Source organism: Ischnura elegans, chromosome 1 (assembly GCF_921293095.1).
Source record: "Ischnura elegans chromosome 1, ioIscEleg1.1, whole genome shotgun sequence".
Taxonomy (NCBI): domain Eukaryota; kingdom Metazoa; phylum Arthropoda; class Insecta; order Odonata; family Coenagrionidae; genus Ischnura; species Ischnura elegans.
The window spans coordinates 150,290,583-150,304,565 of NC_060246.1; the positions used below are offsets into that span (position 1 = coordinate 150,290,583).

Genomic DNA, 13,983 nt, shown 5'->3' on the forward strand with positions numbered 1-13,983 from the left:
GTGCCAAAATTATGTAAAATGTAAATTCAGGCATGCCATTTTTCAAAAAATTTTCCTGCCCCAGGTCATCTCATCCCCCCGAAGCATATTCCTAGTTACGCCACTGCATAGACACATATGGCTATTTGAAAGCACGAAGCACTAGCAGTTGGGGTAAGGGAAGGAAGGAACAGAAAGGATAGGAGGAGAGGGGGTTCTCCATATTAGCAGATGGATCGTCAGATATTCGGCTCTCACTGAGCTTCAATGCATAAAATAATCATTTGGACATTGGCCAAATCTAATATCTATTTCTTCAGGTAAGAAAGCATCTCATTCTTGATGTTTCAGGATCGATAAATGGGAAATAATTTTTCAAGTTTCTTGGAATCCGATTATGTTTAGTTATGTCTGCTTCTTTCACTGCCTTTCCTGACCGATCGGCAACAGCTGTGATCAAAACTAAACCATTTTGTTGTATCTGGCTGCTGTCCTACCTTCCCTCAACACCTGGGTGAAGGGTACCGAAAGGGAACCCACGACATGAAACATTTCTGCCAATTTGTAAGTTATACAGTACTATGTTAATGCCGTAGCTACCCAGCACTCAGTTTGAAAACATCATCGTGATAGGTTGTGTTTTGCGGTTGGACTGTTTTTTTAATCATGGTTCCAGCTTTAAATATTGAACGAAGGAAAGGAATTTTAAAATGCCAAAAGCTAGTGATACCGTTCATACCAGGGCAAGTGAATTCATCCTAGAAGAATTTTATGTGAAAGACAGAGTATTACTGTGCAAAGTTTGCGATAAAAGATTTGAATTTGAAAGATGTGACACGTTGTTAAAGCATATCAGTAGCGATACACGTAAACGTGCGAAAGATAGGGGACCCACAAAACGACAGCTATCTTTTGAACACACAGTCACTCAGTCAAAGAAAGTGAAGGAGGAGCTTGTTGTTGCTACCACTGAAGCATTTTTAAAGGCTTTATTTAATGTAGAGAAACCTGACAATCCAAAAATTCTGGAATGGCTCTCGAAGTATACACATAAGGTAGTGGGGATTTGCCATTTGCTGATCATATTCGCCAAGACTACATACTTGAACCATTTGTATACTATGAACCAACATAACTTGAACCATTTCTTTCACTTAGTTTTATCAGAAATTTTGTACAATCGAAATTGTGTTAAATGTTTCTTAAAATGCTTAATAAAAGTATAAGTGAAATGTGTACCATAAAATAATAAAATGCCCATAAACGTGGGAAAATTGTAGCATTATAATAACACCGCCAAGATTTTCTATAACACCGGAATCACATGGTTTTAAAACGAGTTTTAGCAAAAAATAAAACCACTTTCACGGACCTCTAAGTATAGGAAATGATGATAAGGGAGATCCTTAAGATCAAGATAACACTGTAAAAATTTAAGGTTATTTAACACACTCAATGCGGATGCCTTGAATTCAAGGCATCCCGCGCTAGCCTAGGACGCGGATGCCTTGAATACAAGGCATCGGTCTCGTTAGGTTTCTCGGCCCGCCATCTGCCTCCGCGTCTTCTACTAGACCCTGCAATTGTGCCCAGCGTCTCAGTGTGTCTTCTCCTGTGACTGGATACATGTCGTTTGCTTGCAGCAGATTTTTTGCCTTCTTTTTATTATACTATATTTATTATAATTTTATTATAATATTTAATATTTTCTTTATTAATAGTAAAAATTTTAATGATTTTCAACTATGTATGATTGTATACGATTAAGGAAGACACAATATCTGATATTATTGCAAAATATTTTTTCCGCGTGGCGGTATGTTATGATAAATTTTCTCAGCATTGAGTGTGTTAATGGCAGTAATGGAGATGGACATATAAAACAACTTGGGACAAATTTGTGCATTTTGAGATCCCCTCTAATGGCTTTGTCACGTCAAGGTAAGGTTAATTTCTATAAAATTGTCTTTATGCACTAGCAAAGTCAGGCTGCATAGTCATTACCCATTCTAGCACAATTAAAAGACAAAAGAATCAGTGGAAAAAGCAATTTGAAACATTTAGGCCCCATCTTTGAAGTCCAATATATGCTGATGCAATTCTGTGCTATGCAAAATGCTGTGAAATTAAAAAATTTCCACATTAACAAATAATACATCTCACTGTTTCACCTTCGAAGAAGTAGCCATTATATGAAAGGGGCTGCTAATGATGAATAGTTAAAAACATTTTCATCTGCCTAATCATATTGTAGTCAATTTCATGGCCTCATCATGCAATGAATACACTTATTATTACCATTTTCTGGAGTTACAAGTCCATGACGGATAAGAAAATCTACAACAACAGGACAGCTTGTAGTCTTGAAGTCTGTAGAAAATATTCTCTCTAATGTTTCCTATAATAGAATACACAAGCATCATTCATTACTTACTTACTGATCAAGAAAAAAGGTATGAAAAATAAGCAGGCACACATGCACAAAGGGTGAAAAAAGTACCTTGGCAGAAAGGAGCTCAAAACTCTCAACCTCACCGTCACTGTTATTTGGCACAAAATCCAGTGGAAGTTCCAAGTCATACACAAACTCGGTATTGGGAAACAATCCTTGCTCACTTTCAAAGAAGAACCTGAGAAGCAAAATAAATTCACTTAAATTGTTTATCATAAAACACCCAGGATTACAATACGTATTCAACATAATTTGCATGGGGTTTAGGAGTCGGAGGGAGATGGGGGACTTTATTTTAGATCTGATAAGCAGGCAATCCAATGATTGGCACATCGAATGTCAGATAATCATTACAAAGAAGTGAAATAAATCAATGCTATGGTAATATATATTTATTGACTATATGCTGATCCTTTCATGCATTTGAATTATCAGAAGTTACATCTACTTTCAGTTATTAAAACTGAATAAGAAATTTCACAAATTAATTGACAGGTTTTTATTGTGAAACACACTTCTATTCAGAAAGGAGGTAAACTGTATTTTTATGGCATGCTAATGATGTTATACATCACAGCATTTAAAAAAAATTGAGAAGCAAGATCAGAGTTAGAACACAGTTAATTAAGTCATAAACTCTTTTGACAAGCTTTCAAGAATTAAAAATAGCATGCAAAATACATTGTTAGCACAATGACTCACATAATTATACAATTCGTGATGTCACAATGCATTAAAGTAGATACTATGCACATTTCCTCTAAATTAACATTTTAAAAGTGTGAATTATTGTGCTGACAGTTTTCTCAATATGATGTATCATAGTATGTTCCCTAGTGCTCTTCAGTACATACGAGACAGCACCAGCTGGCTTTAACTTCTGAATGAGCTCGGAAGGGATTGAGGCTTCTTCGGCAGCCTCTTTGATGGCTGTTTCCAAGATACCATATCCTACAGACAAGCCTCCTCCTACCTACGGATTAGTAAATTAAAAGAACTTTGGTATTTTATTACAGAAAACAAAGAAGTCTTACACTTATAAATAATTGAAAAGTAAACATTGAAGTATAAATAATAGCCCGATTTCATTGTGCATTTACTATCACATTATCCAAAAAATTAACAGAAAGTAATTCATGAGTAACTGTGAGTTATTTCAAAATCACAAATGAGAAATATATGTTCATTTAAAAAAAATCTATGATGTAGAATTTTACCAACCTATTCTAACTGTAGGACTTTTTATCAGTACATAATAATTAATTTTAACTTCATTCTTTTTATCTCACAAACATCTTAGCTTAAATGCCGGTTTAAAATTTCAATAGAATTGGTAGTAAAAATACATAGTATTATGAAATTGACTATTAATGCATTAGACTAATAAGGAATTCATAGCAACTTCCTCAATATCTTCATTTTTTAAATCAGTTTCATAGGATTATTATACAAAAAGAAAATTATTCTGCATGCATTATTGAAAAGATTTAGAACAGATATGGCAAAGAAATAGTAATAAATGTGCAAGTACATACTTAAAATATTTTTGTAATCATGGTTCCTCATTTGTATCAGACCAAACGGTAAGAATTATGGCTATATTTAATTGAGTTTTCCTTCACTTTGCTTAGTTACATCAAACAAGGGGTGAGGTATAATAATGAAGGACAAAATTATTTTTTTCTGAATGTGTAACTTCTAAGAAATGCCTTTCATTGGACATCTGATCATAATAATGGGAAAAGTTTGCCTGATGCATGTTAGCCAGATACATATCACCTTCCTCAAAAACTGATAGCCCACTTCAAATTACATCTGAAAATTTAAGCATCTGCAAATGAAAATAAAATAAATTTTACATTAAAGTGAAATTCTGTTTGAGATTCTAATCCTATGCTTAGAGATTTTAGTGCGATTCAGCTTTGGTTTAGCAAAAGATAAGTTTTACACAAGTTATACAGTTATCTCTCCTTCGGGTTGAATTGCTGAAGAATCAGTTTTACATTACAGTAATGAATATTTAGTCAAAATTAGAATATCAAAAATAAGTGATAATTTCAAATAAAAAGATCTCCAGGCGGTCTCCTAAGCTTAACATTGGAAGAAAGTCAATTCATTATTTAATATAGACATGTATGCACGCCATGCCACTTTAAGAGTGGTGTCATAACAAATTTAGTAAAACTATAGTAGTAGTACATATAATTTAGTAAACTTAAAATATTCTTCGAAGAATGAATGTAAGGAGAGACTGTAAAAAGACAGAAAGAGATGGAAACCAAGTAAGAATTATGCATATAGAAAATACTCATTAAAGCTATGTACAAACATGTCTTACGACTAATTGTAAGTAACCATTCTCCAGCACGAATTATGTCTTAAAATGAAATGTCAGTAGTTGCGATCTTAAAAATTGATAATTTTTTAGGGAATCACCTTAAAGGTTAGAAAATTCTAGCTTTAAATATTATATTATCCGTGAATTCCATATTGCTCCAGGAAAAAGATTAAACAGTCATATTTTTCTTGAGTGAAATAAAAAAAATAACTTTATGGATTTCTGGACATTTGGTCAGAAGAAGTCAGTGACCCATTGAGGGGGTAAAGTGCTAAATTGACTCTCTTAGCCCCCTCCTTCACCCATAATTTTTTATGTACAGGGTAGTATCTAAATTTTAAATCATGAACAGGGTAGGATCAATAAGTAGTAGGACTGAATTAATTGACCTTTTTTTATTGAACGAATGGGTACAAATCCTTGATAGTCCACAAAATGGTACCCTTGTGCTTCAACATTACCCATACGATGAGATTTGCGTACGCCTTCTGGACCTTGCTTTCCGTGACCTCCATGCCATCACGGCCTCTTTGAGTTCTTCTACAGAGTTGTATTGGTTTCCCTTGAGGGCTTGCCTGAGCCAGGGAAAGAGAAAGGAGTCTGTTGGTGCCAGATATGAACTGCAGGGGGATGAGGCAATGTGGCCAGAAACTCCCTCATCAGTAGCATGGTGCAGCCTGGCACATTGTTGTGGTGAAGCTACCAACAGTCGCCAATTGTTGGCCGCACGTGGTGCATGCGTATGCTGTGCCCATCAAGCATGTACAACCAAAAATTGGCATTCACAGTCTGTCTAAGGGTTACGAACTCAATGTGAGCCACTATATGATGGTCAAGAAAAGACGTTGAGCATAGATATGCCACTTGACTTGCTCATTCTTGCTTTCTTCTCACTCGGGAACTTGTTGGTAAACCCGCCCCTCCCAGAACAGTTTCTGCCACTTGAACACAGCTGAGCGGCTCACGGCAGATTCCTTGTAGGCATCCTTAATAAATGCAAGGGTCTCCATCACGGTTTTCCAGTTTGATAGAGAATTTGTTGTCGTAGCACTGCTTGAGATTTTTCTCCATCTTGAATTGCAGACGTACATACTTCTCAACACAGTTTCATGGAAATCCATGTGCTTACTTGTTTGCAGGTGACTATAAAAGTTATCGGACTCTTCATAAGTCTCCCCACTATCATGCCCAAGAGGTCCAATTCCCCTCCAAAACTCGGTTCTCACAACAGAAATTCAGTCCTACTACTTTTTGATCCGACCCCGTATCTTTATAACCTTTATTGTATTTATTGCAGTAAATATTGTAGAATATGATGAGTGACGGAGAGAAAACTCTTCCTATTGTTTCCGAAGAATTCTTCCATGGGTAAAAATTCATAAATTAAATTTCATTATATACGATCTTGTAAAGTATTTTTTATATTTCAAATGTGCAATTATTGCTGTGGTCTTTCATGCAGTAGAATACAGCCCAAGGGAACCAGATTTTCGTCACTCTCAGACATGTTTACGTCATGACATTCCTATGTGTGATATGTTTACGTCATGAAACATGACGTGAAATTTTAATTTCCATAAGTATATAGTAAGTAATTGCATTGTATTTTTCGTGAAAACCTACAGGTGAGTACAAGTTTGAATTCTTTCATAATTCCCACGGACAGTTAAACCAGTTGAAAAAAATTCTATATCATGATTCAGTAGAAAATAAGCAATCTCAACAGTAAAATGCAATCATTCTTAATGATTATTCCAAGTAGTCTCCATAGATGTCAATTATTTTCATAGACACCAGAAATATTCTCAAAAAACTTCAAATCGAAATCTTTCAGACATGTTCTATTTTAAAATAGGTGAATATTTGCACTTCAAATCCTCCAAGTCCCCCTTTCACAAAAGCTCAAAAGACTTATTTTCCACGGTCTAAAATTTGGAAAATTTCACTCCTGACCCTTTTAAAATCAGCAACAGAATAGAATGACAATGTCAGTTGGGTAATAAAGGAAAAGTTTGGTCCTTCAAACTAAAGTATATGTACATGAAATAACACATACGGACAAAAATTCCAAAAAAAATTACCACTAATATGCCTTGAAAGAACCAGATTTTACTAGATTGGCCGTGACAACGTTTTTGGACAACAAAATCAAATCGACATACAGATCTATCACTCTGAATGAGGTCTTAGCTATCTTTGGAATTCCATCTAATAAATTTGCATGGTCTAAAATCTGTGATCAGTCGTTGAGCTCTTAAAGAGACTCGCTGAATTTCACCGGTAGGCTTTTAATTCATTTCGGGACGCTTTATGCTATTCCTATATGCTTCCGTTCTCTCGCCTCACTCACAAGTGAATTCGGACACTGACTCATCCCGTCAACTGGCAATTCTTGAGTCACTTTGGTAGGAAGAAGAGAAGGTCTCAACTCGGCCATCCATGTTGCCAAAAATTGCCAATTGACGGGATGAGTCAGTGTCCCAGAAAGCATTGAGCAGCAAAATTATGCATAACAACCCAGCTAGCACATTATAAGTCATTCAGATAAGGTGGAAGGAAGAAATAAGGAAGGCCCTTATCAAGTAAGCTTGTCATGGGTTCCTTACGGCCAGGCCAACAAACATCCAGAGTAATGACAAAATGGATGCCAAACTTTCAGCAATAGGGTAGTTTCCTTCATCAAAGAAAACGAAAGGCATTGATTGCGATTCGTTACCCACCATTAGTGTATTCATAAAACACAAATTATTTGGTTTTTGAAATACCGGTTTAGACGAATGGCAAGGGTCAAATTTTATCCTCATTTGAAAGAGGCCAGATTGGCACCCATGCGATTCCACTCCGCACGACGTCACAGGGACCTAGTTTCTACACGAGAGGATAGGAGTTATACATCATCTGAGGTTACCAATGCATGCATGAGGCACAGAGCTCAGGGAAACATGTCTTAATAATCACCTATTAAAACTGGCTAAGTTCGGAAAGTTTTCTTCGTTTGATAAGGTATTAATAAACCTTTTTTAAGCCAAGCGCTACCATTCAGCAAGGTACTCAGCTATCCGCTAGCATCCTGCGACGTATCAGCGCTAAGCCTCGCCTCAAGGTCACCTCACCGGGCGGAAAGGGGAACCAGAAATACGACGTACGGAGATATTTCCCGGCATTCATACTTAAGCGTCGCGTTTTCGCGCGCTTGAAAATTTTCACTTTTCATTTAATCGCGAAAAATAGATGTTGTCATTTAAAAATCTAAAAGCGTGAAATACGTACTCCAGGAGTAATAATCTTTCGATTAAAGCAATAAAAAAATAATAGGAAACCACCCTATTCTGTAGATGTTGCTTTTATTCCATCGTTTTAGAGTATTCATTAAGGGATTTATAAAAAGGGAGTAGAAATAACATCATACGACCATAATTTGAAAATCATTCACAATCATGAACTGACGGTGAAATTACGGTCGTAAGAAAACACATAATTTCACAAGAATAGCGATGTAGAATAATTTTAAAATGTCGCAAGGAATCTCTAATACAAATATATTGTATTCATCGGGTTATCAGACCATAAATTAAAATTCATAAATGTTAGATTGTGTGGACCTTGAATAATTTCAGTTTTTTCATTCACACACCAGCTAAGTTTTTCTATATAATTGGTTTTTAAAATGGTAACTATGCCTTTTACTCTCATCAGTTGCCGTGGTGTAGTAGTTAGCGTTTAGAGCTGCGGATGCATAGGTCATACGTTCGGTTCTCCCTGGTGTTATTTTTTTTTCTTTCCACCACAAGGATAAAGTACTTGTATTATGCTTTATATCTGTACCAGCTAGTTGCTAACTGTTGTTAATTGTTTTTATATCTATGGGAAAATCTGTTATCAGTAGTTAAGCTCTTAAAAAGACTCACTGACTTTCACCGGTAGGCTTTAAATTCATTTCGGGATGAGCAGCGTAGCATGTGTAGTATGCCTTTCAGCCGCCTCTGGTGCTCCCACAGAAGCGACTTACGTTTTCTGAGGATATTTGATGGCATTCCTTACCTATTCTTCCCTGAAACCTTACCCTTGCCTTATATAAGCCCCTTAGCTTACGATTAACTGCTTACCAATTTTTTCCGTAAGAAAACCATAAGAAACGGATAACTCTCTTACTTTATGCTATCTGGGAATACGGAAATTGTATGCTAAAAACTTGAAGTATATTCATGATAATGGTGGCATTCAGTCACAGAACATTCACTTTTTCCAAAAACAGCAATGTGAGCACATATTCCCACCATTTTCTCAAAACTAAAAATGAAAAATTAATACCCGTTGTTGCAAATAATATCCAAAATGAGTAGATCCCTGAATAAATAGTGGAGTGATTGCTAGTTTCAAAGAAAGCAGGGTAAAACACCAATGCTAAAAAAACAAAGCTTGGCTTAGGTTTTAACAAATAAAAAAGAGGACCTTTGTCTCTGACAAAATTGTAACACTGGCATTTCTAATAATAAATTTATTACCATATTGTCTAATTTTCCAGGCCATGTTTGCTTTGTGGAAGATCTGCGTTGGAGCCAAATGCAGAGACCCTTCTCTGGATGGTTAACGTATCCATTAATATCGACCCCGTATTTCTTTATTCCAAATAAACCTGTAATATAGAAAAAAATATCATCAATCACAGGAAAAATTTTGCTGGCATCGGAAAAAAATAACAAACAAAGTTTTTCACATGGATTTAACTTAGTTTTTCAAAATCATGAGACTTGTCCAGAAAGAAGGAGTTTTCAAAACTTGCTTGGATTCCTTATCGAAAAAGTTAGAAAAACAGCTTTCAATGCAAATCTGCTGTGAGTACGTGGCCCATGCATTAATCTCAATTAGTTGTTGTCAAATTATTACAAACTGTCATGCAATATTGAATGGGAGTATTGTACCACTTGCCAGTCTAGGACATCAGAATTCTATTGGCAAAGGGAAATGAGTTGTCCCAGATAAAAGACGAAATCAAAACTTTATGGGTACGCTTTCATGATCCATTCTAATATGTATGGTGATTACTATATACTACACAATTATTTGGTGAATATTATTTAATGAATACATATTTCAAATTTCCCACCGAAAACTTTTCTCAATGATGAAACTAGAACCATAACCCCCACTATGGCACAGTCACTAGCCAGAAGTTTGCTTTGGGGGAGCTTAGGTAATATGAGGGTTGCCTACACAGATATTTTGTCGTCAATTCATATACATCAGGAAACCATACATTTCATTAAATCAGCCACATAGATCTTTTGCATAACCCTCAAATTTAAATTAATCATTAATAACTGGCAAACATTATGAAATGTAACTAAATATTTTGTAAAAATGGAGAGTCTGAGGTTAGGTGTCCCTGCGCCAGAGGTTACCTCAGCAGATGCATGGTGGGTAGTTGCCACATGGGGAAAAATTTGGAGGGGGCGGGGTGGAAATCAATCCCCAAAGCCCTCACCCCCAGCTACATGCCTGCTCGTGGAAGACCCTGGAGATCTCAATTCATATCCCAATCTATTGCCAACATCCTTGATGATATAGCTAGCCTGCAATACTTAATCTATAATTTGACCTACTTGCCACAAGAAAGATTAAAAAACAGACATGAAATATAATTGGGTGATACAAGCGTGTGGTAGAATTATTTTAATTAATTGGTTTCTTTTGGGATTACATTCTGCTACATACATGGCAAGTTTTACTAGAATGATTAACAATGTTAAACAAGGTCCCCATGTAATGTCTCTTCAATTAAAAACTAAGAGTACTTTTACTATCTAGATTTTCCTCTTAGCTTGACAGAAGAGAAATTAGAAAACTGACACTCTTTAATAGCCAACCATAGCAAAAATTATCGAGTATGCACATTTTTAGCTGCAAATAATATGAAATTTGGATTAAAAACTTTAAGACAAAATATCTGACAGGTAAAAATAATAATTTTAATAATACTTTGACAGTCACCAATTTCTCACACAGCTCTGTTTCATGTTTCTCAGGCTGATTTTTCTACATAGATGTCTTTGCTTATGAGAACCAACCCATTCAAAATAATTAGGTAAGCAAATTGTGAGCAAGAGTATTAGTACATGCATGCAAAATAAGTATAATGATCCCTAACACATCCTTAGATAAATCCAGCATGTATATTATAAAAAAAGGCTTTCTACAAAATGTAGTGCTAAGGCCAGTTACTTACATGTAGCAGAGCGATCCATTTTAAGAAGTGGCTCGGCAGAGAATGCATGACGAACTTCATAATACTGTCAATATGAATTACATGGAGTAAGTTGTAGCCATAAATAAAGTTTTTACAGAAAATCATATACATACACAATAACACAATAAAAATTAAAGGGTAACTACAAAAAAAATTCTTGATACATTAATTAGAATAACCATCATTTTAAAGTAAACAATAACTGCAAGAATAAGAGAAATGGAAAATAATCATTGAAATAAGCATGAGGGGTATCATTTTTAAAATCATCATTAACAGCAATGCTGTGCCCTAATTATCAATACAAGTTGACAATAGCAATTACAAAATGTATGGTCACTTATACCCCACTAATTATAATAACATGTACATGGTTAGGCTGAACCACCACAATGCTAGTCGATCAATTATTCATCTATAATTCTTAGGCTGTTTGCACATCCGAGATTTTAGATGACCCGTAAAAAACCAGCCAATATTTTATCGGTAGAGCACAGCTTGCACATATGCCAGATTTTAACAGGTTAAATGATTACTTGCTTGGTTGTCGTGATCAACCAACTTTTTATTGGTACTGGGTTGTGGTCATTCAGTGGGCAAGCTCCCATGCCTTCCGATGGTTCTTTATTGGAATGTGGACGGCCAGTAAAACAACTGGGCGTTCAAAATCGGTGTGCGTGTGTGAAAGGAGCCTTACTGGTAGTTTATCTGTCTGAATGACACAATGGTCAAGCCTAATAAAATTCTCACCTCTTCCCTCCATCCCTTCAAGGTGACAAATGTATTCTGGGAGCGACATTCTCTCAAGACAGCATCTACTTTAGCTGATCTCTCCTCATGGTCCCTGAAGGCGGGATTCAGCTCCACCGAGTCAGCATGAACCAAGAACACATCTGGGTAGCAGGAAATGAGGTGAGCCAAAACATCAGGACGTACAAGGCCCACTTGGTGCCCTTCCACAATAAATGGGCGGCAGTTGCCTTGGTGCAAACCTGAATGCCAAAAATTGGTCAGGATGGTTAAACCATGTAGTGAATAAAGTCCTTCATATGGTTAGTGTTAGTGCTTAGTTTCTATAATTTTAGGTACTAAAACACATACAAATTAAATACAGAAAATTCAACTTTACCTTTTTATAAATTTTCCCCCTATGCCCTCCCCCATAAAACTTACAATCTTTTAAAAAACTTGTAATAAAAGTTGAAATGAGGATTCATGTTTTAAAAAATATAAAAAATACAGTATTAGCAAAACTGTCGGTGCTACACTGAATTTTCCCTGAGAGGTGCCGGAATGCTACTCCTACCGAAATTAAGCACTGGTCAGTCATGGCATGTCACACTATCGTCGCCTTCATGCCAGTAGCATTCCTTTCAGCCTTCAGTTCCCTGAAGGAACCACTTTATGAGCAACATACCAGCAACCACTTCCAGCACCCCTCTTTTCTAGGGGTGCTGTCTTCCTCTGTTATTAGACCAACCTTATTGCCAGAGAGGTTTGTTTATACAGCACCAGGGTGTCACTATCAAAGTCATTAAAGTTGATATCCCTCCTAAGCAGGGCAATTACTATGTGCTACAGGACAGTTCAAATGCAATATCTATGAGTGAAAAAGCAAAGTAGGCAGGGAGGGGGGATACTTCAAGTTTTAAAAACGAGTTCAACAAATAAATTTGTCATGAAAGTTGAAATTCTCGAGAAGTTTTCTGTGACATCTAATTAAGGTTTCCCAAGGCAGTAAAGAGCAGGGGGAGGTCTCAGGGGTTTCATCCCCTTCCTCCCCAAATGTTGGAGAGATATGGTCTTAAAAGTACACCCTCCACATGAGCTTTCCCAAAATGTACTTAGCCTTCACAAGACCCCCCCTTAAATTTTATTCTGATCACGGCGGTAAGGTTTCCATAATCTTATCCTGAGTTTCTGGTTTTAGAAAGTAGAACAATGTCTTTGATCTGAAGTTGCCTCTCGGTTAGGAGAAGAAAAATAATCAATTTAATCAATGACACAACCAGCCTTCTAGGAAAAGAACACATGACCATGAAAATCACTGTCGTGTTATTACTATCTCATCATAAGAATATGTTTTGGTACATATTTGTGCTATGATATTTAGCGGCTAATTCAATTTCAGTAGACAGTTGAATTAAGTTAAAACAGATTTCGTATTTAAAACCAATCTTTGAAGTAGGACAAATCTTTGCACTCATTGCAAGGTAAGGAAAAATTATGTTGAATACAAATAAATTTTTGATTATGCCACATTTACGAGAACAACAACTTTATGGCAGTGTTTAAATTGAAAGAAAGCTATTATATTTGCGAACAAGATGATGAACAGAGAGCAAACTCGTTAATGGAAAGGAAAACTCCGGTGAAATTTCACTATTCCGCGGTTTTGAGGTTACCCCTCAACCGCAGCCTTTTAAGGCCTTCTTGCGCTGCAAGGGGCGGGCCATTTGCATTTCCTCCGGATGCGAGAACATCAATTAACAAAAACGACCGAATCAAGCAGCCTTCCGCCCGCCGCTCTCCACTCCTCGCGCTCACTTCGTAAAAAGTAACAGCCGCACTAGCGAAACGCTCTTGAGAGCTAAAAAGCCATCACGGAAGAATTACATCGCTGTTAAAGCACGCGATGAAGTGAATCGTGATTTACGTATCTTTCGTTGATGTGCCAGGTATACGAGCGACTAAGAGATTATTTATCGCGACAAATATTCATACGCACAAGCACATTCATCAAGTTAGTCTACACGTGAATTTTCTCACGTTAGATCCCCATGCACCACGAAATTCAAGATAGATCTTGGGATCCATTGCCCCAGACTACCAGACGAAGTAAATGTATTAATTAGAGGGCACCGAAATGGCTAAGCAACGTAAAAGGAAGAATCACTCTTTTCCTCAGGCCTAAAATGTGCGCTCTCCTTCAAAATTCCTTCCCTGTAACAATATAAATATCGTTTC

At 36.4% G+C, this 13,983-nt stretch overlaps 1 protein-coding gene across 7 annotated transcripts in view; it reads right to left on the reverse strand.

Annotated features, from left to right (window-relative positions):
* The window catches only part of LOC124172286 (uncharacterized protein YJR142W), a 51,468-nt gene that overhangs the window by 5,784 nt on the left and 31,701 nt on the right, over positions 1 to 13,983 (reverse strand). For all 7 annotated transcript variants that reach the window (XM_046551739.1, XM_046551758.1, XM_046551731.1 and 4 more), the window contains exons 3-8: positions 11,767 to 12,008; positions 10,996 to 11,059; positions 9,275 to 9,405; positions 3,286 to 3,404; positions 2,480 to 2,609; positions 2,278 to 2,377 (exon numbers count right to left, since the gene is read on the reverse strand). In XM_046551739.1, the coding sequence (XP_046407695.1) occupies positions 2,278 to 2,377; positions 2,480 to 2,609; positions 3,286 to 3,404; positions 9,275 to 9,405; positions 10,996 to 11,059; positions 11,767 to 12,008 (786 nt within the window). The remainder of the gene's footprint in view (positions 1 to 2,277; positions 2,378 to 2,479; positions 2,610 to 3,285; positions 3,405 to 9,274; positions 9,406 to 10,995; positions 11,060 to 11,766; positions 12,009 to 13,983) is intronic.